Genomic DNA, 27,500 nt, shown 5'->3' on the forward strand with positions numbered 1-27,500 from the left:
CTGTCTGTGTCTTTCATATCATAGGAAGTCAAGTTGGCCTACAAGATGGCAAAGCGCTTCTATTCAAACCCTCAGCTGTGGGCTAAGTGTCTGTTCAGCCACTGCTATAGCCTGTGGTTTATCTGCCTGCCAGCAGGCATGCGTTTGGCTCAATCCAAACCCCGTGCCATGCAGCAAGCGCTCGATGTTCTGCTCAAGATGAGGAGCTCTGAGGTGGAGGTGCTGGATGAGGTTAGCTTGTCTTTTGTGGGCATCAGGTTTTGTGTGAAATAAGCTGTTGAGTATAATTTCGAGAAAAATATGTCCCTTTGTATGGTTTGGATACACTGTTCTGCTTTATGTATGTGTATATATGTACGTTTGTATATGTTTTTACAGATGTATAAAATGTGTTGAATTTTAAAGGAGGGTTAATTGTGTGTCTGTGGCAGGTGTGTTACCGTGTGGTAATGCAGCTGTGTGGGCTGTGGGGAATGCCTGTCATGGCCGTGCTTGTCCTAATGGAGATGAAGAAGGCTGGCGTTGAGGCCAATGCTATCACTTATGGATACTACAACAAGGTAGTGAAGTGCATTCAACTCGCTAGAATAGGGCCGGGCGATATATCGATATAATATCGAGATCGTGATAAATGATGACACGATGCATTTAATTTTTTTACGCTTTTAATTATTTATACATAAAATGGTACTGAATGGATTCAGTTTATTCGACATGTGTTTATTTTATTTTTTTTACTTAATCTTTGTCTTTGCAGGCATTTTTAATAGTATCGTCAAACTCGGTTTAACCTTTTTTATGTGTGTGTATTTGACTACTGTTTGCAGACAGATTGTTGGCTAATTTATATATTGTGATGCACGTCGTATCCTATCATGATATAGATATTTTTGTCGTGTCGCCCAGCCCTACTCTAGCACCGGAGGAAACACACTCTCTCACACTGCTATTTATAGGTGTGTCACATGCACAACTTGGTCACATACTGACCAAAGAAAACTAGTAGACATTAACCATATACAATGTGTGTGTATGGCTAATGCAAAACCAAAATACAGCTGTTCCTAATTAAAGTGGTTGGAGTGCATGTAGGAGAAGACAAAAATGACTTTTTAGAATTCTATCTAGAATCCGTCAGATTTTGATGAACAAAAAAATCACCATTTCGTTGCACATTTGCAACACAATAGCCTCATGTTAAATAAACAGCATCATGTTAACAGTTCTCCATAAAATGGCAACATCATCAGAATCACTGGTCTGTTTAGAATTTGAAGGCTTTTTCACAAGCTGTTGTATCAGCTTCTGTAAGCCACCAGAAAACCGAGGCCTTTTTTTTTGGTCATTTTTGTTTAGCATGAATCTCACAGCAATAAACACTCCCAACTTTTTTTTTTTTAACTGCCAAGGGGAAAATTTTAAATCCAGGATGTGTCACTATGGGGGAACAAAAATTGTTATGGTTACGCTGACCTCTGAGGCTGTGTGTGTATGTGTGTGTGCGCAGGCTGTTTTGGAGAGCCCTTGGCCTAGTCGAAACCGCAGCGGCCGCTTCATGTGGACTAAACTGAGGAACGTGGTGCGAGGGGTGGCCCAGTTTAAACAGGCTGTGCGGGGAGAAGTTCAGTCAAAAAGAGCTCCTCCTATTACAGCAGGTAAGAGGGAGATAACATAACTTGTATCGGTTTTGTAGGGTGTGGTGTTTTTTTTTTTGTTTGTTTTTTTTTTAATCACATCACATCACATTCCTGAGTACTGAGAACAGTCAGGTTAATTCAGCTGGACATGGTTTTATTAGTCAAAAGTGCTAGTACAATACTAGCCAAACTTCTAGATTCGGACATACAATGTGTGTCCTTTAATTAGCTCTGTTCAGTGATTGTTGTGTGTTATTGAGTACTGTTCTCGGTCTGCAGTGGTGTCTCTGGACGCAATAGCAGATGGTGAGGGGGACAGACTCAGCCACTGCAGTGCCGACAGCTCCAGTGAAGCTAACGGAGAAGAACACACCATGTTCTCACACGGACTGATTGTAGGAGACAAAAAAGGATGTCAGTTGAGTACAGGTAATGCCCACAATGCACATACAGCATACACACACTCGCACTCATACAAACAACTAGTATGCACACCTCCTGCTTTAGTTCTGTTTACTATCTGATAACGACTGTTCCAGCAGCTTACAAGCAACTCATGAAACTCATTTGTAACATACTTGAACACATTTTGCTCACATGTGTCAGTTTTGTGGTTCCACTAACACAAAGTTGCTAGTGGAAAACTGTATGCTCTTGAAAGAGTTTAATAACGATGTTGGTAAATATTTTTAAAGACATAGTCACTGCTCTTCTGTAGGATTCCTCTTGTTTTGTATCACTTCATTATGGGGTTTCAGTTGATGTACGAAGATTCAAATTTGAATGATAGTAATATGTTCGTGTGTTTCAGAAAATGACAGTAGTATTGGAAGAATTGTTGATATTTTGCTGTGGCTCATGCGTCAACATAAATTTTTAAGCTGCTGTTATTTAGCCAAGTTTAGCTAAGTACATTATATGGACTAACTACAAACCTATGTGGCTTTTCGGTTTTCTAGCAGGACTGCTGTGGAAGACACATCTATAAGACTTTGTTTATTTTTCTCTTGTTCTTGTATATTTCAGGTGGGCAGTCTGACCAAGGTTATGGCTCGAAGGATGAGCTCCATCAGGACTCAATAGATGCTTGTAAAACTATAGCCTTTCCACTCTCTGATGATGAGCAATCCAACAAGAGCAAAACAGAGAAGAGTCAACAGAATGGTAATGCACTTACTGCTTATCAGTAGAAAATCTCTCTAATTGATTATTCACCATTTGAAATCATTGTTATTCGTGCTTTGGTTTCGGCTTCTAGCTTTGCTTAGTATGTGTGAGTGTTTCTGGAAGACGAGTTTGTTTTATGTGGTGTTTAATGTGATTTTGTTCTGTGGCTTTGTGTAGTTGAAGACATTGCTGGCTCTGTGGATAGTGCATTGGCTGTGTCAGAGCCCCCCAGTCCTGCTGAATCTACCCCTCCTCCTGCCAGCATCGTCAAACAGCTCAGCGTAAACTTTGACAAAACCATAGGGAGACAGGATTCAGGTACGCCTAATTAATTCAGCTTAGAATTAATTACATCCCTAAACAAATGTATCTTTTCCGTGAACCCATATTTTATCTTAACTGTGCAGAAGTGTAATTGTGGTGATCTCACAAACAACGCAAGATAAAGCATATTTCTAAACAATAACTGCCATGTCTCATTGTAACTGTTTTAGGTGGGAAACTCTTCACTGCTCACAGTAAGACTGAGGACGTTGTCCTACCAGAGGATGAAGGCACTACAAACCCAGATTCGACACAAAGCAGCCAACAGCAGAGGGCCAAAGCTTTCGCAGAGCGCAGCTGCAGTTTCAGTGCGGAGAGTCGAGCGGGCATGTTGCTGAAGAAGAACAGTCTGGAGTTGAGTGTGGACCACATGGGCGCAGACGCGAAAATCCTCGCTGCTGCTTTTTCCGGTGGCAAGACTCCTCCTCCTTCTACAGCCTCAGCCTCTGTCTTTAGTGACCTAGGGGTGACACCTATTGCAAACTCTGGCCTTGAGGAGGAGGTTAATGAGAAGATGGAGTTAATCAGTTTCGAAGACAAAACGGATGAAGACAAGGGCAAAACGGAAAAGACAGCTGAGGAAGTAATGCCTAAGGGGAGCACCGAAGAACTGGAGAGAAGCGTGAGCAGCTCATCAGCCTCCTCTAAGGCAGCGGAGAGAGATGTAGTAGAAATAGGCGCAGATCCTCTTTCCTTGCTGGCCTCTGAAAGCGAAGAAGCAGCGTCTATTCAGAGTCAAGAATCTGCACGCCTCATCCCGGCAGTGGTCTCACGAAACCTTGCTGACGAGATCGAGATGTACATGAACCTGAAGAGCCCATTAGGAGCCAAGGCCTCCAGCATGGAACTGCACCAGGAGGCTGAGCCTAAAGGTGATCACGTGGAGACTCCTGCCTGTAAGCAGTCTTTTGGACGAAGGTCTAGCCTCCCTGCAGGCCCAGTGAAGACCCCTGATTCAATGGAAACCTCTAAACGCAGCCCTGCTGTCACACGCTCTAAGACTTTTGCAATTAAGTCCCTGAAGACCCCTAGTGGTGATGCTCAAAGGTCATCGTCTCTGTCTGCACTAGTGAGGTCTTCACAGAGCGGCTCATTGGGCTCGGTCATCAACTCCATCTCGGGCATCAAGATGGATGCCTTGCTTTCAGGACCTAAAGTGGACATGCTGAAGTCAGGCATGAAGCAAGCGGCTAACGTAGCCAGTAAAGTTTGGGGGGCTGTGGCCTCTGCCTACTATTCAGACGACGAGGTGAGCAGGAGGTTATTTGACTGGGGGAGAAATAATAAAGACCAATTAATATACTGATAGAGCCGTATAATATTATCAGTGGTTTCCAGTGTTGGTCTGTGGAGAGGTTGTTTCAATAACATAATATTGATTTTACACTGAGTGCCTTTCAGTGACTGAAAGGAGCTCTTTATGGGGAATAAAATAATCATAATGAACTTATTTATTTATAGTTATGAAATTCTCATGCATTTCTAAGCATGAATCATCTTATAATACTAAAGCTTTGCTGCTTGCAGGAGGAGGAGAGCCAACCTGGGGACAGCTTCCCTGCTCGACTGGAGGAGCAGCTGATGTGTGGAAACGGGACAGACAGCGCTATGCCCAGAGGACTGATGCCCAGCCTGGCCGCCAATGGCCTCACACACAGCACCACCAGTCTGGGCAGCAGCAGCGGGAGCAGTGATACCGGCCGGGCACAGCACACTGCATGTGCGTGAAACACACACACATACGCACACAAAAGTGGTATCAGTTGACTGTATGCTACCAAAAAAACTTTTTCCACTCCACAAAGTACCAGAAGTTTTTTTTCACTCTTTTTTTAATTTTTTCTTTTTTTTTTTTCTTTTTCTTCTCTTCCCCCATTTGGTCACCATTCTCGTATCTACCAACATGAATCATGCTGCTCAGCTCAGGAAATTAAACATGACTATGCTTTTCCACTGACTTAAGCTTCGCTGCTGAATCTAGTTCCTGTTCTAGCCAGGGTACTACATGAGCCGAGCAAGGACGTATGTGTGGAGCTGTAAATAGTGCAAAGCATTGACCGGTCAAATGAAACTGTCAAAATACACAAAAGTATCTTGATTTAATGACTTGTATAAAGTCACTTTTCTACCAGCACAAAAATCAAATTGTTGTTCAGCTTGATTTTTTTCTGTTGTTTCCCTGTCACTGTGTGCTGTAAAGGTGTAACCATTATCTCAGAAATATTGCATTTAGCAGACACACTTATCCAGAGTGACTTACAGAAGTATGTGAACATAAACATATGTTCACGCTAATACGAATAGGCCATGATCTATGAATACCATCATTCTAAAACACCGTTAGATAGAAGTACAAGAGTTACTACAGCAAAGAGAACTTTTTTTTTGTTTTGTTTTTTTAATATATAAGCTGTGCAGATATATAATTCTTTCACTTTTGTGACCACTCCTCTGTATGTTCTACAGCCATGACTCCTGGCAGGTCCATGAAGGGAGACTCCGAGAGATCTGAGCAGGGCTCCTCTCATCATGCCAGCTCTTCCAGCATCTATCAGAACTGTGCTTTAGAGGTGAGAGTAGCACCCTCTGCTGATCATTCTGCATTCCTAAACTCCTCTAGTCTGACACTTTTTTTTTTTTTTCTTCTTTTTTTTCTTTTCAGCATGTAATTTTTAATCTTTTAAAGAGGTTACTAGTGATTTGGCTCCAATTGTTCGATTGGATTGTGGTTACACTATAAAGTACATGAGCATCTGAAATACCTTGCACCCTGAAAAGTGTTTTATTTTGTCCTTCTTATGCCATTTTCCATTTGTTACATTGTTCCAGGGGAGCGTTTTGTAATACAGCAGTGATGTGTACTTTGCTCCGTAGGTGCTAATGTCGAGCTGCTCTCAGTGTCGCTCTTGTGAGGTGCTGGTTTACGATGAGGAGATCATGGCAGGTTGGACAGCGGATGACTCCAACTTGAACACGACATGTCCTTTCTGCCACAGCTCCTTCCTGCCTCTACTGCATGTGGAGTTCCACGACCTGCGCCCTCCGTCTGGGTGAGCTGAGTGAAAAATCCGATGACACTTGGCAGACACAAATTTTCTCCTTTTTTTTCTTGTCCTTTTAAATTATTGATTCTAATGAATTTTTCAGAATATCAGGAGACTCAAACTGACCATGTTGGTTTTAATTTCACTTTAAGTGCTTTTCTCATGTTGCATTGTTTCGCTTATTTTTAGCGTGACTTCAGAAGTAAAACACTATACACAGTTTTAACATTCACATTGTTCTTTTATGGTGTGAACACAGGTTCTATGTGACCAGCACCTCAGGAGACAGTATCCACAGTGGCAGCACACAGCCTACAGCCTCCAGCTCAGAGATAAAGGTGGGAAGTCCCAGTGACCCCGCTGATCTCATCAACTTCTCAGAATCTCCTGACAGCAAAAAGGAGACTGAAGGGACATTGACCTTCCAGACTGGCACACAGAAAGCGTATGTTATTTCCATATTCATGTCATATGTTTAAAATTGGGTAATGATATGATATTAAAGTTTCTTCACACACACACAATGCAAATTGCATCCTTGCAGTATTTAGTTTTAAGTATATATTAAACAAAACTTCACAAACATTTAGCATTCCAGTACACATTTGCAGAGCCATATCTCTCTGCAGTTTTCGCCTGGTTTCCCACTGAAGCTAAGCAGCGTTGAGCCTGGCCAGTACCTGGGGAAAATTAGGGTTACTGCTGGAAGTGGTATTAGTGAGGCCAACAGGGGGCGCTCACCCTGTTGTCTGTGTGGGGCCTAATGCCCCAGTATAGTGACCGGGACACTATACTGTAAAAACAGCTGTCTTTCAGATGAGACGTTAAACCGAGGTCCTGACACTCTATGGTCATTAAAAATACCAGGACACGTATTGTAAAGTCTAGGGATATAACTCTGCTGTCCTGGTGAAATTCCCCCATTGGCCCTTATCTATCATGGCCCCCTAATAATCTCCATCCCTGAATTGGCTACATCACTCTCCTCTCCACTAATAGCTGGTGGGTGATTTGACATACTATGGCTGCCGTCGCATCATCCAGATGGATGCTACACCGTGGTGGTGGTTGAGGAGATTCCCACCCCCTCCCCAATACTATGTTAACTGTGTGCGTGCGCGCTTGCATCATACCGCCCCAGTGATCATGTCATGTAGTGTAGTGCTTCCTGCCTGAAAATGAGACATGCCAATTTTGTTACTGTTTTATCCCACACCACCACTTCTATGTAACAAGCTGTCATTTTAGACGAGCTGTTGTTCATATAACTGTTTTTGCCACGTAACAAACTGATTACATCGGACCTGTAGCAGTTAAATTCTCATTTGCTCGAAAGAGACTGTGATGCGAGTAACACTGCTGTAATGCTACTACTGCACAGAGAAAGTGTGTCCATGTGTGTACCATAGCCTCCTCAGTTTTCTTTATGTATAGTTTTTTGTTTTTTTTAACTCTTTGTATTTCCACAGTCTGGTGCCAGAGCCAGTGATTTCGGACCCTCTGGGCCTGTTGGAGAGGCAGGCAGAGAAGCGCAGCACATCTCTGACTCGCAGTAACAGTGTGGGCGGGCCTCTTCAGAACCTGGACTCCATCCAGCGGCCCAGTCATGGAGTGTCCACCACTAGCCTGCCCAATAGCCTGCAGGAAGTGGTGGTAAGTGCTGCTGGCAGTTCTGTTGTTGGTGTCATCAATAACAACTAAAGTATTTAAATGCTGAAGGGACAAAAATAAACTCTGAAAACATTTGACGTCATTTGAGTTTTCTTCTCTGATCATAGGATACATTGGGTCAGAAGCGTCCCAACCCAAAGCCAGTCTCGGTGCCGTACCTGAGCCCTCTGGTGTTAAGGAAAGAACTGGAGTCCTTACTAGAAAATGAGGGAGATCAGGTACATGTTCCCCAACAAATATTTTAACAAGACTTTATTGGGCTTAATTTACTCAGGATTCTATTTACTCAGGATTACTCTGTTTATCATGTTTTCTTCAGGTTATCTACACTCAAAAGTTCCTCAGCCAGCACCCTATCATCTTCTGGAACCTGGTGTGGTATTTTCGCCGGCTGGATCTGCCCAGTATTCTGCCTGGACTCATACTGACCTCCGAACACTGCAACAATGGAGTACAGGTGATTAACTTTCTTCTTATTCTATCTCTCTCTATCCGTCCCCCTCCCCCTCTCTCTGTCATTTTTTTAACTGATTATTTGTATCTCTGCCACTAGGTGGTGAAGACGATATCTTTTTGGGTTGTTTGTATTAATAAATCAAGACATCTGGACATGTTTCATAATATTGTGCTTGCCACTCATTCAATGGATGTAATTATTAGTATTTGGAAATATATTAATAATCTAATCCTCAGAACTCCTTCAGTGTTGCTCTGTAGTAAAAGATGATGGTGATGTGACACCTTATGTGCTTCTTTCTGTGTGTGTCCTGCTGATACAGCTGCCTCAGACATCCCTGCCTCAAGATAGTAAGCAAGTATATGTGCAGTTGTTGTGGGACAACGTGAACCTCCACCAGGAGCCCACTCAACCTCTCTACCAGCTCTGGCGGACCTTCTGTGAGTACTACAGGACAATATGGCTATTGTTGAGCAGCAGAGCTTTAATCTAATATATGTACAACACCAAGCTAGAATATCACTTTAGATTGGAGAAGATGTGAATAGTTGAAAGATTTTGAATGATCTTTACCTGTCATCTCCCCTGCAGTGAAGAAGAAGGGCTTTTTGGCTCCCACTGACCACCAGGAGATACGGAACCTCCTCAACAGCATTGTTAGGAACATCCAGACCAACGATGTCTATGCCCCCATTAACCTGCTCCTTAGAGAGATCAAGCGACACCCGGAGGTCAAACGGCAGAGGTCAGAGTTCAATTTAGTCACCTCATCCAGTCAAGCATGTATATGGGGGCATATGCAAAATTTTATATGGCCATTGTATATATGTGTTTGTTTTTGTTTATTATTTATTTACACATTACTCCTGCCATGAATATAGCCCTTAATGCTGACAGGCAGTTAAAACTGAAACAACTAACAACTCTTGATTTTTCTCCTTATCCTTAGGAGTATATACAGACAGATTTTGTTCCTTTCACTTGTAGCCTTGGGAAGGGAGAACATTGATGTTGGTGAGTAAATACTGATATGAAATATTTTCAGTGGAGGTTGATCATTTGATTAGTTTTGGAACGTTTGCTTCCGTCTCTTCTCAAAGAATAATTTTTTTGCTTATCTCACCATCTTTATATTTTGTGTCTATAGAGGCCTATGACCGAGAGTATCAACTAGCCTTTGAAAAGCTGAGCCCAGAGCAGCTGAAAGTGCTCTCTCCTATTGACCGGCCACCCTCCAACAGCGTCCAGTGGTGCCTCAAGTGCTTTGGAGCTCCATTCATCTGACCTGGCTATAAAGGGAAATCTCATTTCCCACCAGGTGGCAAGAGCTCAGACTTTTGGGACGTGTAGAAGTGCACTCAGTCGTCGTATTGAGGAACTTACTGACTGGCTCACAGTCCTCTTGCTTGCACCTTTACCCAAACAGTGGTACTTTATCATCCTCCAGATATCAGGGCCAGGATCAAAGCTGGCTTATTACAGTGTTTGGCAACACCAGTATGTTGCATATGGATATTTATTGGTGTAAATCTTCGCTTGATACTAGCACGTTTATTTCCTTGGACCAGTGGGAGTAAAGAGGATGGAAAAGTGCTCGATCCCATATCACTGCCTTGCGTCCCAAAAGTATCCATCCAAACCTACCTGTGGAAGTGAAGATATGTTCTCTTGAGACCAATGGCAATGGTCTTGGATAATGTGCACTTTCAAGTTTGATGATTTTTTTTTTCTTCTTCTTTTTCTATTTCCATTGTTTGTATATATTTTTTTTCTATTACGGGATATTCAAACTAGACTGCCTTTTACAAAGGGATCTTTACCTATTACTATGGAGTCAGTCTTAAATGCCAAGCTGATGTGGGTCTTGAGTGGTGCAGTGGAAGGATTAAAGTGTGTGTATGTGCCTGTGCGTACATAACTGTGTGTGTGTGCAGTTGTATAAATTGGCTCATCACTCCTTAGAAAGACTGTGGCAGCAGACAATCAGATTTTGTCATGAACAAGGTAGAATTGTAATCAGAGATCAGGTTCTGTAATAGACAGTAAAGTACTTTTACTGGAAGTTAGCTTTTATGCACCTTTGGACCTTATGTGTAAATTTAAAGATACTTCTGTTGTAGAGGAAAATAATTAATGCCTTGGGAGTATAACTACTGAAAACAAAGAATTATCCTTCATTTATTCAGACATTGTCTTGAATAAAGTCATGATATTTTGAAAAAAAAAATCATAATCCCTTTAAATGTACAAATGCTAGAGTAGTCCATTTGAACTATAGTATGAATGTACAGTATATCTCAAATATCAATATTTTTTATGTTTTTTTTTTATTAACATTTTATTCTATTGCTCAATACAAATGCATTTTCATTTTCAGTAGAGTCTGAAGTCTTAATCTTCACTTCGCTTACAGCACTCAGTCTGAGTGAAATCAGTAAGCAACCATAATTAGTCCTCTAAAGAAAGACGATCAGCAAATCTCAGTAGTTCTAGTGCCTTTTTATTTAGGGAAGGTAGGTTTTACTACTAATAAATTAACAGAGTGCAATCAGCCTGCCTTAATTTATTTAAACTTATCTTTTCATATCCTTTTATCATGTAATTATTTGAAAAGCTCATGTAAAGACAAACATTGTCCCATGTTTTTTAACCTTGTATAATATAATCCAGGGTTGCTTGAAAATATTACATCGAGTCATGCAGTGATGCATATGTATAAAGAGGAATTGTTAGTAATCCTATAACCACTGTTCCGTAAATGAGTAATATTTTTCCCATGAGAAATTAATATTTTGGTAGTTGGGGGTTTGTAGTATTCAAATGTAAGCTTGAGAACAATCATTTTAAGGCTCACTTGTTGCAAGAATGTAAGAATGAAAAGGCAGTATGTGTGAACCGCTTTGATTGAAATGTATTGAATGTATTCCTGAAAGCATATGGGACAGTGAAGTGAGGACATGGTTTCTGTTATACTGTTTACACATTTGTAATATTGTAAGCAAACTGATAATAGATTAATCCCAGTGTTGATGTGAAATATGAAATGTGACCCATTTTACTCACTGTAGTCATAACTTACCTGAGATCCAGCACTGTAATCCTGCATCCTTAATAAACTTCCATAGGTGTCGGTAAAACTGATCAGCATACATCGAACCAACTACATAAGGATTCAAGTCAGTAACTTCTCATGTTATGATTACATAATCTACCCCATCTTAAATCCACAATATAACATTCCAACTTTAAAGATTTCCCCATCTGGGGTTCATTGTAATGCATCACAGTGTATACTATTTGCTAATGATTGAAGCACCAACCAACATATTTATGGACAGACTTCATTCATTGCAGTTAATATTTGAACTCCTCGCTGTTCCTACTTATTCAACTTTATCTGGTTATGTACACACATTGCAAAACTGATACTCTTCTGTCAAAAGTATCTTGGTGGTGTTGTATTAAAGAAACACATAAGGATCATTTCTGCATCAAAAAGTCTAGTGGATGGATATTCATACAACGATTACCATATGATCCTAAAAAAAAAAATCAAGGATCTGCTACATGATGCACAGGTAATATGTCTGGTGCGTAGGTCTGTCCTGTCCAGACAGTGACTTATCTAGTCTCTAGTGTCCTATGAAATGGATATGAGTTTGTACAGCGTTGTTGTTCTCCAATAAACATGCTTTGTCCTAAATTAAGGTTTGTGGCTTTTATTAATTTAACACTTATTTGGGGATGGACTAGAAATTGACAGTGCATTCATGCTCATGTAACAGATTCCCATGCTCAATAGGTAGTAGTAATATTTTATTAATAAATGTTTGAGTTGTATTGTGTCAAAGTAATTGACCTCTACCAATATTTTTGTTAGATATTATTCTGCCTTTTAGTAAACCGGATAGTTTGTCACAAGAGATAATGTTAATATTTTTTCAAATGAAATGTTACCTTGTGCTATTTTGGCTGTTAAAATGTCAAGATCTCTATAAACATTAGGTTTTATGCTTAGGCCCAGGATTCAGGATTAAGAAATAGATTATTCATAATTGTGTGTGTGTGTGTGTGAGAGAGAGAGGACATTTGGTTGCAAAAGCTTGACACCCTACTCACACACAAAGATAGCAATATCTTTTGGGGTGGGGACAGTTGGCTTGTCCTCATGATAAAACTGCAGATTGTATTTTAAAAACCTAAGAGAGCCTATAGGGTTAGGCTTAGTTGTAGCATAGCATTAACTAACTACAATCCCTTCTGGAAAAAATAAATACATTTAAAAAACTATAGAAACCATCACACAAATTCTAATGGTTTCCACTACAAATACCATTACAATCATCTAACCATTAAAACCATTACTGGTCCTTTTAATGGTATCCAGACATAACATGCCACCAATAGAAGGCAACAAATTACCAGAAGAGACCCATAGGGACCATTACAGTTTCCATTAAAACCAGCTATTATAAGCATTACAAATTCTGAGGGTTTCTTACAAATTGGCGTTTTAGTTTCAGCAGGGATAATAATCACTGGAAGTTCCCCACTAGTCCAGCACACTTACTCATTGTTTTTCTTCTCAAAAGAATCTGAATGTCCGCACTTCAACAATGTCAACACGTGACGCAGTAAACCGCGTTAACTGCCTATATATGGTGGCTGAATGCTAAATGACTTCCTGTTGCACACACATTGCACTTGGTATTCGTCCTGTTCCCGTGACTAAGGATGTGCACTCTGTGTGTTTTCACCTTCTTTAACGTTTAGACAACCTGCAAACTTTGCCACTAACAGCTACCTGCTGCTGACACGAGGCAAGCAGGAAACGGTGTTTGCTAACGTCCGTGCGCATGCGCAGATCACACGTCGTCGTGTTGTTATCTCGAGTGTAGAGGGAGACACAGTTAGTTAGAGCGGTCCTCCTGAGCTTTACTTTAATACTTTGAGCTGGACACAAAGATGACAGGACCGTATGAGTCGACTCACTGCAGACCATCGAGTGAAACGGAAACGCGGTTTAGAAGCAGTTTAAATCGGAGTTGTTCTTTCCCTTCTCTTTGTTTAAAGCTATTTAACTAAGTGTCAGTCAGCTGACTGCAGCTGCACGCAGGCGGATTGTTTATCTGGACAAGCACGACGCTGTGTGGGGTTAAGACATGAGTGTCCTTTTGTGGGATCAGCTCCAGGCTGGGAGCTCGGAGGTGGACTGGTGTGAAGGGAATTATCTCATCTATCCAGAAATAGCAGAGTTTTATAACACGGTATGACATTGCTTCACTCCCTGGGATTTTCTTTGTAGCCCGGCTTCACGAGTTTAATCACAGCATTAATCGCTTTCCGATTCTGTAGGCTATTGATTCATGAATAATACACAAACTCGATCATGTTTGTTGTTTTGTTTTTGTATTAAAGCTGCACTAAACTTCACCATGTCAACTGGAGTTAAATATAGACTCCACAGACTGTGTGTCAGTCATGTCTGCTTTCCAGTTCACTGACAGATCTATATCTGTTTCCCTTCAGATAAGCAATTTCTTATTCTTCATCCTGCCCCCTATTCTGATGTGTCTGTTTCGTCAGTATGCCACGCATTTCAACAGTGGCATCTATCTGATCTGGACCCTCCTAGTGGTGGTCGGTAAGTTTTCTGACCTAAAGTAACCTCACTGGGGAACTCTACACACGAGTTGCTTGGCTCTGAATAGCTGAAGTCATAACCTTTTGTTAAATGATGTGTGTTTTATGGATATGATGGAGATGGAAAGACAGTTCTGCAGCAAATTAGTGAGAGGTTTTTTGTTTTGTTTTGTTTTTTGTTTTGTTTTGTTTTTACTGGAAATGCCTGATGTGAAATCCAGCTTGGACTGAGCTATCTTCTGCTGAAATACACACCAAGCCTAGATTTGACTGTGTGTTTTCCGTCATCCTTATGGCATCCTTATAGTTGGAGATTTTCTAATTGCCTTTCTGTTGTGATATTTTCTTTAAAATAACCACTGGTCTCCCAGCTGTTCTCTGTTCAAGAAGATGGAAGGAGCTCAGATCAAGGTGGATTTTTTTCCAATGGTGTTTAAGTTCAAATTAGATCAAAATCCATGTTTAAATTTAAGCTTTTTTTTCCTTCTCCCCAGTAATGTTCCCATCAATGTATTTTCTTATTCCAAAAATATATTCATGTCTCAGCTGGGGAAAATGTTCATTTTTAGCTGGCCATAAATACACCAGCAAGGCCACGTGTGAGAACATTGACCTCCTCAGACTGAGAGAGTTTGCTGGAGAACAACGGTCACCTCTGTCTTTTGTCTCGTTTGTCATCCTCACGCTGTTTGAAACCACACTTTGGGCAGTACCTTCTGAAAACAGTGTTTACAGTTGCTGATTTGTCAGCAGTTTGACTAGTTTTTTTTCCCCCCTCATGCTGGTAGTGTTTATGGTTTGAGTAGAGGAGTACAGTCTTGTATTAGTACACTCCTTGGTGGTAAAAATGGCAAAATATTAAGCTTTTAATTATCAACAGCATATCATTGTTCAGGAAATTAGCAAAAATTAAACACATAGATAAAGTAACTTAGTATGGGATAGCTTTTGATATGAGTAAACTTGTGGGCAGCTTTTTGTTTTATTTTGTTGTTGTTGTTTATTTATTTTATTTTTACTTTACTTCAATTTCGTACACCCAGACATGTTTGAATTTTGCATCAAACATTTTTTCTCATTATCATGATTATACCTTTGCATACAAGAAGATTATATAAGTACATTTCCCTGTTTCTAGTTTTTCCCCAAACTGTTCACTGCAGCAAATGGTGGCACAGGAATTCTCAGGAGTAAATTTGTTTAGTTCTTGCTCATTTTCTAACCAATGATTTGTTGTTAAGACTATTAAAAGCTTAACATTTTGTCATGTTGGACGTAGTCCATTTTTTTTTTGCCCAGGAGTATACATGAGGGTAATTTTAACTTCTGGTTTGCCCAAGCCATAAAACATCATCAGCCAGCTCAGTGCAAACACTAACACTTGATTCATCAGGATGTTTTTCAGCGCACAATCAGTCCCAGGAGATTGCTGACCTAATTACTTTTCATTTTTTGGTTCAGAAACATTCCTGTTATTTCACACCAGGCTGTTTTTTAAGGGATTAGGATTGGATTTTGTTTTATAGCTGACATTCAGAACTAAAGCTACATGGAGCTCTCATAGTAACAAACAGCAGTGTTGGATAATTATATCCAAGCTGTATCTGCACTGAAATTGAAGTTGCAATTTTGTCTTTATTTCAAGGACACATTTATCTTGTTTGTTTGAGCAGAATGCAGTATTTGTGAGGAAGAATGCTGACACAACCTTGTGGACTGTTTGGATTGCTTTCTCTGGGTTGTTTGTGTACCAGTTACTAAAAGTGTCTGAAAGGCAGGACTACAGTTTAACTGAATGAAAGAAAATCTTCTGTCACATACACACTTGCTCAGCAGGTTATTCTAATTTTCGGTTAGTAGTAAAGTAGAGTGAGTGTATGTGTATATGATTGCATAAGCAATGTTCATAAAAGGGTCCATGAAAATGATTGAATAATTTATCGGTTGGAATTGCTAACAAGCCATACCATTCATGCTTATGTTTACAAATGTAGCTTGATATTTTCTGCTTTCTCAAGAGAGTAAAACAATGTCCTGTATAGGTCATATATTGTGTGCTTGGGTTGTGTTGGAAAGAGAAACTCTGTGTACATTTTACACAGGAATTGGCTCCACTTATTTCCATGCTACCCTGAGTTTCCTGGGACAGATGCTGGATGAATTGGCGATACTCTGGGTTCTTATGTGTGCCATCGGCATGTGGTTCCCCAAGAGATACCTGCCCAGGATTTTCCGTCGAGACAGGTAAGATAAACCACTAGCCACATTAGTTTAATTCAATTTCTGTATTATTGTATCTACATTTTTTTTTTTTAATCACAACTGTGTTCATAAGTATAATGTATTTCTTTCTTTTCTCTGTCCCTCTGTTTCTCCAGATCAAGGTTTAAAATGGTCATAGGCATCCTCTCTGGGATCACCACTGGTCTGGCTTTCATTAAGCCTGCCATTAATTCGATTACGTTAATGACACTGGGAATTCCATGCACGGCTCTTCTCATCACAGAACTTAAGAGGTCAGTGAGACTAACACATTTCACGAAACACTCAGGATATGATGTTGGCATTCCAGAGTTTTTCATTCCATTGCATTCTACATTTGTGGCTTTAAAACATTTAGTGAATACAAGAAAAAGTGTAAAACACAGTCATGACTTTTTTACACAAGTGATGCTAGACATAGAAAATTGGAAGTAAATGGAGCGCCACAAAGAAATAACTGATATTATTAAATATGTTGTGCTTGGTTTTAAGATGTCTAAACCGTCATTGTGTACAAAAACCTCATTTATTTTTTTCACATTCACTTCATGGCACAGCCCTTTTTAAGCAAACAGGAGAAGTCAACTTTATTGTTATCAAGGACGTGTGGAGTGAGGAACAAAATATTGTTTCTCCTGGACACGGTGCTACATTTAATATGAAGCATGAGTTGTATGGACTCAAGTTTTCAGCATTTTTGTACTTTATAAAACCAAAGTGGCTTGTAAGGAATAACTCGTGACAAGGTTTACTGTTTTAAGAAAAATAATCAGTGACCACGTTCACATGCACATCAAATTCTTTTTAAGGTCCGTATTCAGGTTACAGCCATATTCCAAATACGATGTTTATATGCGTACAGGCATCGGAATATTCCTGCGTACACAATAGTTATAAGTATGCCTGAGTTGCCATTCATAAGTACTGAGCCTAATGCTAAGCATCTGTTAGCACCCACAATTCCTTGCGGACTGTTTACACACAGTTGGCTGTTCCAATAGATCTGAAATCACCTGTATACATCATATCATCATTAAACTGATCATGAAGATCTAGACCTGATTCAGTGACTGTGCTTGGTATTACACCGCAGTGTACAGTAAGTGTTCATTCCCAGGCTCTGTTTTATGGAAATAATATCACATGACGTCATTTGTCTCAGAACAGGAAGTTTAGTTCTGATCATCTGCTTTGCTCAGCATGCAGGGACAGTTTGTTCCACGTCTGCTCTGTGACCTGTCATGTGATTACATAAGTAACTTTTTATGTGCATAAAGGATTGTATAAGCCACAGCACAAAACATAATATTTCATCAGTCTAAACAAAAGAAAGGCTTTTATAATCTTTTATACAGCTGTAGTATTCTGTGTTGTTGACCCCCCCCCCCCCCCCCCCCCCCCCCCGTTTCTCTAGACATGCATATTCTATATGCCACAGAAATAAATTTCCTTCAGCAGGATGTTTAGTGTCTATACAGTTTGTTTCTTAATGTTATCAGTTGCAACAGTGTTTGCTCTAAAGTCATATCCAGAGGAGCCTCCCAGGGAACCCGGGAGGTGTGAGGCAAACGTGCTAACCACTAAGCCACCATGCCCCCCTCTAAAGTACTGTTTCTTAATAAATCATATTAAATCATGGCACTTCCTGCTTCACCCCATGTGCTGTCCCTCACTAATTTCCCAGGGATGTTTTTCTTCCCTGCTTATAGATTCCCTGTCCTTGGTCTTTCACTGTGTGTGCTTTGGCTAGGTCCTCCATTCTTTGTTAAAAATGTTTCATGCATTTCATAGAAGGAAATAATATGTTTGAGATGGCTGTCAAGGTTGCCTTCTCTGCATTTTTATAGAGGGATAGAGCTTTGACTTGCCATCTTTAAAAACAAAATCACAGCTTTGTCAGATAGAAGGTAGATCCCAAGCTCTTGATATATTTTAATGAATTTCATAAACATTTTGTTTCTACCTTTATTCCTTTGCTGTTCATTGATTTGTATTCACACCCTCTCTGGTGGAGTTTTGATTGGCTCCGATGTTCATATTTCCTCCACTCCCTGTCTTCTTCCTGTTCTCTCACTGCTGTGGTATTTGGCAGACAATAATGTTCCATCATTATTAACCCCGTGCCTCAGGATTTAGTGTCATTTTCTGAGGCCAACACGCAGTTGACAGCGGAGACTACACTGGCGCCAACAAACCTCCTGAAGGAATTTAAGCAAATTCTTACTGGGGTCATGTCCTTGAATGTCTTGATTATCTATTCAGATATAAACCAAAGCATCTGTGACTGCTTCATGTTTTCTAGACTGTAATTTAAAAAAAAAAAAAAAGAAAGAAAAGATTTTATATAACAGTCTAAATGCATCACACGGTGGAGGGGATGAGTGGGATTTTCATTGATCACTGCCAGCTGATTGCATGAACATGCAAATAAGAGAAGCAGTGAGCGAGATAGATTAAAAAGCTTTAGTTTTTCAAATGTCTCTGACACCTTCACATGTTTTAATGTAAATTAATCAAGTTTATCAAACCTACGTGTTACTGTCAGTTTAAAAATCAATCGTGATTGTAGACCTAGTTAACATTACTATGCAGATAAAAGTGTCTGCTTCTATCTGTGAGAAAGCATCCATGTTTACCAGGTCTGATCAGTGTGTCAGTGTGTTCCCAGTATCTGTGTGCGTGCAAGTCACTGACTAAGGCTTAAACAATGCTGACAGTGTCCTTCACGAACATCTGACTCGCACTTCTTACATGTCTGCCTCTGTGGGTCACATTTATATCTGCTGAATAGAAGCGTTAAATGTTTATCTAATACTAATACATTTACTAATAGGTTATATCCTTGGATTATGGCTTGGACCATGGATTACTTCATATTTTATTTGATAGAAGAGTCACATTTGTGTTTACTGTAGAAGGTAGTTGTTAGTCACTCGATGCTTAGAACACAGTTTGACCCATAACATCTGAACATTTACAATTGCCTTCTGTAATAAGCAGAAGTGGAAAGAGAGCAATCGTACAAACATACACTGACATAAAATAAACGTACTGCTACAGTAGTAATAATTCATTCAAGGAAAAGTAGTGATCAGGAAATTACTCAAGTAAGAGTAAATAAGTCGATTGGTTTAAAAAAAACTATTGACACAACTGATCTGAAAATGTTCTATATCTGAGGAATGATTTGTTGAACAATTATGTTAACTGAGCAAGTGAGATATGCTGAAGTCAAGTCAAGTGAGGTTGTCATTTCCTCTATATACCTTGTATGCATTGGTACAAAATTTCATTTCTCCAGAATCATGTTGTATTGCACATCAGTATGCAAGACTGCATAAAGTGCATTACACAACAGTCTGAGACAAGTGCAGTACAATAGTAAGTGTAACTGAAGCGAAACCCTCAATTATCAACAGAAGATAAGGAAAAGTAATGTTGCTAGCTGTTAGGGTTTCAGTAGTTTGCTAGGTTTGGGTTAATTCAGACATGTTGCCATGGCTGCATAGTTAGTTATCCAGCAAATATACCCCTTACACATTATCCTGAGCATTACTTGTAGGCTCTAGCAGCCGTTGGGTATATTTATCTTCTTGTAATCCCTGCCTGCCCCTCAATCAACCACACCCTCACAGTACAGCTTGGTTCAACCACACTTTAGCCAACCGGGACAGCCAGAAACCTTGGGGTGACTTTCAGTGACCAACTTTACCGACCGCATTTCAATAGCTGCACAGTCCTGTAGGTTCATTCAGTATAACATCAAGAAAATCAGACCCTCTCACTGATCATGCCACACAGCTACTTGTCCAGGCTCTTGTTTTCTCAAAACTGGACCACTGCAACCCCACGTCACACCCCTCTTCATCTCGCTCCACCGGCTTCCTGTAGCTACCTGCATCAAATTGTACGTGATGCTCATGTACAAGACCTTGTCTGGAGCAGCACCCTCCTACCTCGGCACTGTCCTTGAGGTTTATGTTCCCTCATGCATCATGCGATCTGTTAACGACCGATGCCTTGTAGTGCCAACTCGGCGAGGCACGAGGTCCCTTTCCAGAACCTTCAAACTCTCAGTGGTGGAATATACTTCCACCCTCAAGCCAGACAGCAGAATCTGTCACTAAAAAAGACCCCCTCTTCCATAAACGCTAACCCCTAACTTGTCCCCACTCAAAAAAAGAAATCTGCACATACACCTGGTCTTACACCTCTACTCTGTGCGCTTTGCTACTCTAGAACACAATTAAAAATCTTGTTTGGTAGCACTACTTGCATTGTTCTCTGCTTGATGGATTGAACATCACTGAAGTAATGTTTAGTAAGATGTGTTAAGTTGTAGACACACAACAACGGGTTTTAGCTCGTATAATTTTCAGATCATTATCACATTTTCCTTTGAAGTCTTTTAAAAATTAAGATACCTGATAAATTGCGACCAGGATTTGCTCATCTGTCTCCACTGTCTAAGGCATTGTTGCTGCTGTCCAAAGCATTTAAGTGCCTAAAGTGTGGTCTTTCAGTAGGAAACTGCTTTATTTTGATTGGGTTGTGCAATAATTTGGAAATAGTGTATTTTAATTGATTTAGTCTCTCTGGGATGAAAAGCACTTTTTTTTCTTAATCTACAATTGTGATGAGAAATAAATGTAGCAAAGTTGATATTAAATAAATAAATAAATAAAAACACTCAAGTAATACTACTATGATTTATTTACACTCAAAAAAGTTCCAGTCCAGTGAACCATGTATTTAAGTACTACTTGTAGTACTTACTGTCTACTCCTAATAATAAGCATCAGCTAAGAGAGCCTAAATCATTTTAACTGCAGAATGTCTGTGCTCGTATGCCTGTTCTGATAATTGAGACTTCCTGGTGTTAGAGCAAGTGCTCGTGTGCATATTCGTGGAGAGAGATAAGAGATAAACAGACTTAGTCCGGCAAAGATACTATGCCTTACTTAAACGCTTATCTAGTTTAAACCAGTGAACAGTGAAAACAGTTATAGCTTTTATGTAAATATGTGTGTTTGTGTTTTATGTGTTGTACAGGTGTGAGAATCTGCGCGTGTTTAAGCTGGGCCTCCTCACTGGTCTGTGGTGGACTCTAGCACTCATGTGCTGGATCAGTGACCGTATCTTCTGTGAGATGTGGTCATCTGTAAACTTCCCATACCTCCACTGCGCCTGGTGAGTGCACAGTCATGTCGTATCCACTGTGTATGTTTAAGTGAGCACACGCAGCGCACTCGACTATCTATAGGACCTGCATTTGATTATTTCTTTGGAGTGCACATCAATTAGCTGTTATCCAATCTCACTCTTGATTGATAGTATTTTTAAAGCTACATTTTGATAATGAATGAATATTATGTTATTTGAATCTGTAGGCACATTCTGATATGTCTGGCCTCCTACCTTGGCTGTGTGTGCTTCGCTTACTTCGATGCAGCCACTGAAGCTCCAGAACAAGGCCCGGTGGTTAAATTCTGGCCCAGTGAAAAGTGGGCCTTCATTGGAGTGCCCTATGTAACTCTGCTTTGTGTTCATAACAAACAATCCATCAAGGTGACATGATCAGATAGTGGTGCTTAAAATATCAGATATCAGTGCACTTTTATGGACTGAGCATTCTTTAGACTGAGGATTAAGTGGCTCCATGAAGTGCTTTGTTTGTATTGTTAATTTATATACTTCACATAAGCATATTTTATTATGAAAACATCCCAAAAATGAAAAAAAAAAGAGAGGTTTTTTTTTTTTTTTTTTTTTTTTTTTTTTAAATAAATGTTCTTGGGACCCAAGCACAAAATGAACACAGCGAAACACTGACATTTCTTTTGGTCTGTGGGGGAAATGCGGTATTTCCCCTGAATTATATTTAACCTACACCAGCAATATAAATAGTGAACCCTTCAGTGCACACTGGATTTGACAATGCATATTACCATTAATAAAGCACTTTCTAATAGTGTGATTGTTACCTCTTCATACTAAAGACTTGTTTTCATTATTTGAGTGTAAAATTGGAAGTGAACAATGTTAATGGTAAACTAAAATCAAACCACAATTTATCAGTGTTCAACCAGTATTATCAACCGGAATTATTTTCCTTCAGGGTAGAGTTATTTTGCTGTGAACATTCATTTAACTTTAAACATGAAATTACTGGTCTAATCTTTAGTCATATCCAGTTGTGTGAATTGCACTGTATGGTCTGTATGACGGATTACAATTAATATATGAATATTTTAGCCTTAATGCAGACATTAGTATGTGAGCCATTTTGTGCTGCTGTGTTGCACAATGTACTGGGAAAAGTATTGCATGGAACTGCATTATAATCAAGTGTTCTAGCAAAATAAAAATTACCTCGTGATTATATTACTTATATTGGGTTATATTACTGTTTCATGTGTCCACATGTTTCCTGAGAGAATGTATTTTGGGAATATAAATGCATGCTTTGTTGTATGGAGGGTGGAAACTAAAGTCTGTTCGCAGATAATTTAATTTAATATTCGAGAGTGAAAGCCATGCTGTTGAAGCAATTGTGCATGACATGATCTCATTGTCAACACATTCGAAGTGAGCCAGTTTTGCTATGACATGAACTGAAATTTCCACAGCAACAGTATCAGCATTTCAGAGGCCCAAAAAAAACTGCCTGGGGGGGGCTTATGTCCACTTACAGGACAACACAAACCCTAGTACACTTTTGTCTTGTACTCAAAGGAGACATGATGACTCCTACAAAGATTATTTTTCCTGTTTGTAACAAATTAATGATTTTGTAGGTATGGCTGATAATTGATGGTAATTTGTCAAATGTAATGACTTTTTTCGTTTTATTTATGTAATTAAAATGTTCCATGTTACCAGCATTGTTTCTTAACTCAATATATCATTCAAGTCTTCTTTTCTAGAGCTAGAGAGTTTGCTATAAGCTTACATTTTATTTTCTCTGAATTTCACCTCACATGTGGGATTTCTAATATTTTGTGTATGAGAGAGTGTGACACACAGTAAACATGTCAGAAATGGTTCTCAAGAGATGCTATAAAGCTCAGTGGTAGTAGACTCAGATGACTCCACTTTCAGCAGCTTTCTGCTCAGCCTGTAACATGCAGGTTTATTGTCCCTATAATCATTGGATCTCAAACCAGTTCCCAGACAGATGGCCTATGTTTTTGCTCCATGTCATCTCATACAATACTGGGTTAGAACAAAAACATGGACTATCTAGAGGGTCCTGAGGTTTGTTTTGAGGACCACTGCTCTGAAGTGTCCATTTTCTTTCAATTAGTTCAGATAGTGGGCATGGGTGTATGTGCACTTATGAATAATATCCAGCTCTGCATTCTCACTACACTATGTACTATGTACTGTACACAATGTCAATCCACTTGTGATTTTTCTTCTCTGGTCTGTCAGATGTCCATCTTTCTGTCAGAGTGTTATTAGTTTTCAATTAATTTATTTTGTGAGTTCAAATTAAAAGGACTAACACGCTTGCATTTCTGGATCCTTGGGTAGAACAACCCACAACTGCGTACTTCAACTGCTTACCTCAAATGTTTCAGATAAAAGCATCAGCCAAACGAGCAAATGTAAAGTTCATGCAGTGTTTATTGACATTTTTTTTCTGTTCTGTTTATGTAATGTTTCTCATTGTTTGATTAAAACAGTTCAATAACGTCAGTGTCTTGAAGCAAATACATAAGCACCATAACAGAATCTTTATAGAGATAGCTGCCATGATTTTTTCAGTTTTTTGATGGTATTTTGTTGTTTGCCGACACTGAACTGCTAAAACGTTATCAGAGTGGTTCGAAAGTCTGTCCAAAACTTTGGCTCTGTGCTGAGCTGTGAGACACGGGCTGATGATCTCTCCAATTTGCTCCACTCGCCTTTTAAAACGATCTCTGTCCCTCGCCATCTCCATCCAACATGACCCATCTCGTGCAGCCTGGTTCGCAGCGTCCCATTCGATGTAGTGTATGGTCACCTCCTCACTGAAACGCACCTGAAAATGACAATTACAGAATGAGAAACAAATTCTGACACGTAAATCGACATGTCAACATGGTGCAATAAGAGTACAAGACTCAGAAAGCTGATAAACATTAGTCATAATCACTCAATTCTTATATTTAAATGTCCACATATTTGCCACATGATTACATACAAGAAACACATGTTGTAATAGTGATGTAATAGCTACCTTTGTTGCTCTTTCCTTTGTGCTCTGTTCAGGATTGTCCTCCACATCACTGGCTGTGGGACTTGACACTGTGTGGTTCTCTGAAGCTTTTACTTTGACTCCAGTAGAACAGGAGAAGCAGAGTGGATCAAAGGGGTCGCTTTTGTTCACAAACGACTCCCATAACTCTCTGTTCTCTGCAGACATCTTTAAATCTTCTTCATCTGACCAATCAGATTCTTCTTCCTCACTCCATTCTGTTTCATCTTTCTTTTGAGGAGGAGAATCAGGTTCCTCCTCATCCTCCTCCTCCTCATCATCATCATGATGATCATTGTCTGAATGATTCACTTTGTCTTCAGTAGGGCAGGAGAAGTAGAGTGGATTATAGGGATCACTGTGGTTCAAGAAGGACTCCCATAACTCTCTGTTCTCGGAGGACATCTCTGAAACTCCTTCATCTTCTTCTGAACTCCATCCTGTTTCACCATCACTATCATCCTCATCATCATAATCATCATCATCATCATCATCATCATCATCATCATCTCTTTTATCCGGAACTACAGACTGACATTCAAGCCAGTCTGAGACCAGAACTTCTGTAACTGCCAGTTGATCAGACGGGATATTCTCCTTCATTTCTGGATTAACACTCTTCTCAGAAATTTTGGGCATTTTGTTTTCTCTAGGCCCGTCTTTTACCTTTAGGCTCGTATTCTTCGTGTGGTTTGTCATGGCCTCTTTTTTTCTGGTACACAAGAAGAACATATTTACGTTTAAGATGTAGCCTACTAATATTTACTTACACAGTGATGGACAACTTTCCTGAAAATGTCACACAAATAAAAGCAAATGTTCTGTAACACAGAACAGACAGACTTTCCCCTGTAAGAGCCAAGGGCCCAAGTGGATAAAGAGCAAAATTATTTACGAAGGAATGGTACCTTTTTTTCTCTCTTTTTTTCTGAAAATATTTTAAATATTTAAGACATTATTAAAATATTAAGGCAAAACTGACTATTAGAATACAGCAACTACAACACTCTTCTGATAAACAACAGTTTAACCAGTTTACTAAATGCAGAAAGCTGATGACGTCAACAGTACGTCTCTACACTGGTATAACATTCTATATTCTACAGACACTCGATATTCGCAGATTTGCGGTAATTAAGGGACCGTCTCTAAAGTGACATACATTGTTATTCACGTTTCTAACTTCAATAGCATTTGAAGGGAATGACTTGCAGTCACAAAGCCAACTGTAAAGTGTTCATCTATGTCATCTATAACGCACACTTTTTAGATTTTCGTTATTAACCCTACAATGCACGAACCAAAAAAACCTACACAAACTGTCATTTTTGGTAACTGAGCGTTTTTGTTTTTTTTTGAAAACTGTAAGTAGGGAACTGTGTACAGGTTAATTTATTTATGTACATGTTTCGACAGATTGTGGAAGGAATTCCAAATTATTAACAGCATTTCCAGTCATTCCCTTCAAATGCTACTGAAGTGAGAAACGTGTATAACAATGTCATATGTAACTTTAGAGACGGTCCCTTAATTTGTGTACATCTGCGAATATCGACCGTCCAACGTCAAGCCAACTTTATACGTTAGTTCTCCGTGAACGAAGCAGCGTTTAAGCTTTAGAGAAACAAATGAACGTTTTCTACTACAATATATTATAAACAAAAGATTTGTGTTCTATCTATCCGAGTAAGACCACACTAACAGCTAGAACAGAGCAACTCTTACCTCTGATACATAACACTTTAACCAGTTGTCATGCGCGCGCTCCAATGTAAGCTTCTGGTTGAAATACGGAAACTGTTGAAATTGTAGATAGCAGTCGTTCTTCTCCGTGAAGGAATTATCGCCATAATAAAGAAATAATCCGCCGTGGTTTCAAACCTTAACGTCTCTCGCTGCGTTTGGGTTCTAAATAGTTCTCTTGTCTTGGCTTTCGGGTATAACACAGTGACGTACTCCAGCGGCTTATATAGAGCAGAGAGCTCTGACGTTTTTCCCCCGAACATGAAAGCCGAAAGTCACGTGATTCTAATGTGTTTTACGTGACGTTTCTAGAAACTCCCATGGAGACAGCAGCGGTGTAGGATTGAGGTCGAGTTTCGTCATAACGTAATATGGAAATCAAAATTCAAAACAAAAACCCAGTCTGGGAGACAAGAAAACAAAACCCTGACTACACACCTCCATCAAAGTACTGATAATAATGAATAAAAATAAGTAACATGTCGAGGCCATACTATATGCTGTGGTATTTCTTTGTCTGTTCTCATTTTTATGTACCTGAGCTGTGTTATAGTAGGCTAAGATTAAACTAATGTTCCTGTCCAAGCAGTTGTTCTTATATGGTCTAATAAATAAATATAATAAATTAATTCAATCGTTCATTCATTCATTTATTAATCAGTGATTAATTAAACACTGTGGAACTGAGACTAGACTACATAATGCCCCAACATAGAAGCCAAAACCCTGTAGGGCAAAAAAAAACAAAAACAAAAAAACACCTCTTTGACTAAACATCACCCATAACAGTACTGAAAATAATGGACAATGAATAATATCCTTTACTTATGAAATATCTTATGTTTGTTATTTATTCGTTGTTTTTTTTCTTTCTTTCTTTTTTAATCTCTCTGAGCTCTATTCTTGTGCCAACATTAGTGTGTACATTAATGTAATATTCCTGTTCATGCAATAGTGCAAATAAATAAATAAATAAATAAATAAATAAATAAATAAATAAATAAGTAGGCACCGTAGAATTGAGGCTAGATTGCATCATAACTTAGCATGGAAAGTGAAATTCAAAACTTTATCAGAGAAAACTAAAAATCCTTGGCTACATATGACAGTAAGGACACTAACAGTATCTAGCATAAATATCTAATAAACAGAGCCCATAAAAATGTCACTAAGAATAATAAGCTAAATGCAGAAGAGATGTATTAGGGCTATAGACCTCTGTATATTAGATCAAAAGTAAATTTGCCAACAAATAAGTGTTATTTACAACCATTAGCTAATCCAGTGAAAAAGGCATCCAGGTGAGACAC

The 27,500-nt window shown here is 39.3% G+C and overlaps 3 protein-coding genes across 6 annotated transcripts in view; 2 read left to right on the forward strand and 1 right to left on the reverse strand.

Moving 5' to 3' along the window:
- The window catches only part of dennd4c (DENN/MADD domain containing 4C), a 51,887-nt gene extending 39,884 nt beyond the window's left edge, over positions 1 to 12,003 (forward strand). For all 4 annotated transcript variants that reach the window (XM_017471874.3, XM_017471876.3, XM_017471875.3 and 1 more), the window contains 18 exons: positions 25 to 231; positions 432 to 560; positions 1,508 to 1,655; positions 1,917 to 2,066; positions 2,664 to 2,801; positions 2,982 to 3,122; positions 3,299 to 4,377; positions 4,656 to 4,848; positions 5,595 to 5,698; positions 6,003 to 6,178; positions 6,432 to 6,617; positions 7,642 to 7,825; positions 7,951 to 8,061; positions 8,163 to 8,300; positions 8,623 to 8,740; positions 8,892 to 9,045; positions 9,250 to 9,314; positions 9,448 to 12,003. In XM_017471874.3, coding sequence (XP_017327363.1) covers positions 25 to 231; positions 432 to 560; positions 1,508 to 1,655; positions 1,917 to 2,066; positions 2,664 to 2,801; positions 2,982 to 3,122; positions 3,299 to 4,377; positions 4,656 to 4,848; positions 5,595 to 5,698; positions 6,003 to 6,178; positions 6,432 to 6,617; positions 7,642 to 7,825; positions 7,951 to 8,061; positions 8,163 to 8,300; positions 8,623 to 8,740; positions 8,892 to 9,045; positions 9,250 to 9,314; positions 9,448 to 9,584 — 3,558 coding nt within the window. In that variant the 3' untranslated portion in view covers positions 9,585 to 12,003. The remainder of the gene's footprint in view (positions 1 to 24; positions 232 to 431; positions 561 to 1,507; positions 1,656 to 1,916; positions 2,067 to 2,663; positions 2,802 to 2,981; positions 3,123 to 3,298; positions 4,378 to 4,655; positions 4,849 to 5,594; positions 5,699 to 6,002; positions 6,179 to 6,431; positions 6,618 to 7,641; positions 7,826 to 7,950; positions 8,062 to 8,162; positions 8,301 to 8,622; positions 8,741 to 8,891; positions 9,046 to 9,249; positions 9,315 to 9,447) is intronic.
- Positions 12,004 to 13,197: 1,194 nt separating this feature from the next.
- Positions 13,198 to 21,938, forward strand: acer2 (alkaline ceramidase 2). Its single transcript, NM_001200955.1, is given in 6 exon segments — positions 13,198 to 13,567; positions 13,830 to 13,944; positions 16,046 to 16,187; positions 16,322 to 16,459; positions 21,258 to 21,395; positions 21,596 to 21,938. Coding segments are annotated over 6 exon segments (825 nt in total). The 5' UTR covers positions 13,198 to 13,462; the 3' UTR covers positions 21,783 to 21,938.
- A 1,878-nt stretch (positions 21,939 to 23,816) lies between these two features.
- ppp1r15a (protein phosphatase 1, regulatory subunit 15A) lies at positions 23,817 to 26,398 on the reverse strand. The gene is made up of 3 exons (XM_017472614.3): positions 26,173 to 26,398; positions 24,430 to 25,159; positions 23,817 to 24,231 (listed from the first exon to the last, which is right to left on the reverse strand). Exons 1-3 carry the CDS (start codon positions 26,181 to 26,183, stop codon positions 23,860 to 23,862), a joined length of 1,113 nt encoding a protein of 370 aa, XP_017328103.1. The 5' UTR covers positions 26,184 to 26,398; the 3' UTR covers positions 23,817 to 23,859.
- Between the last annotated feature and the right edge of the window lie 1,102 nt (positions 26,399 to 27,500).

Source organism: Ictalurus punctatus, chromosome 7 (genome assembly GCF_001660625.3).
Source record: "Ictalurus punctatus breed USDA103 chromosome 7, Coco_2.0, whole genome shotgun sequence".
NCBI classification, from domain to species: Eukaryota; Metazoa; Chordata; class Actinopteri; order Siluriformes; family Ictaluridae; genus Ictalurus; species Ictalurus punctatus.

Excerpts from the sequence above, each read along its gene's own strand:
- ppp1r15a (XM_017472614.3), bottom strand. Across the intron at positions 24,232-24,429 it reads CAAAGGAAAGAGCAACAAAG|GTGCGTTTCAGTGAGGAGGT; the intron begins GTAGCTATTACA and ends TGTCATTTTCAG.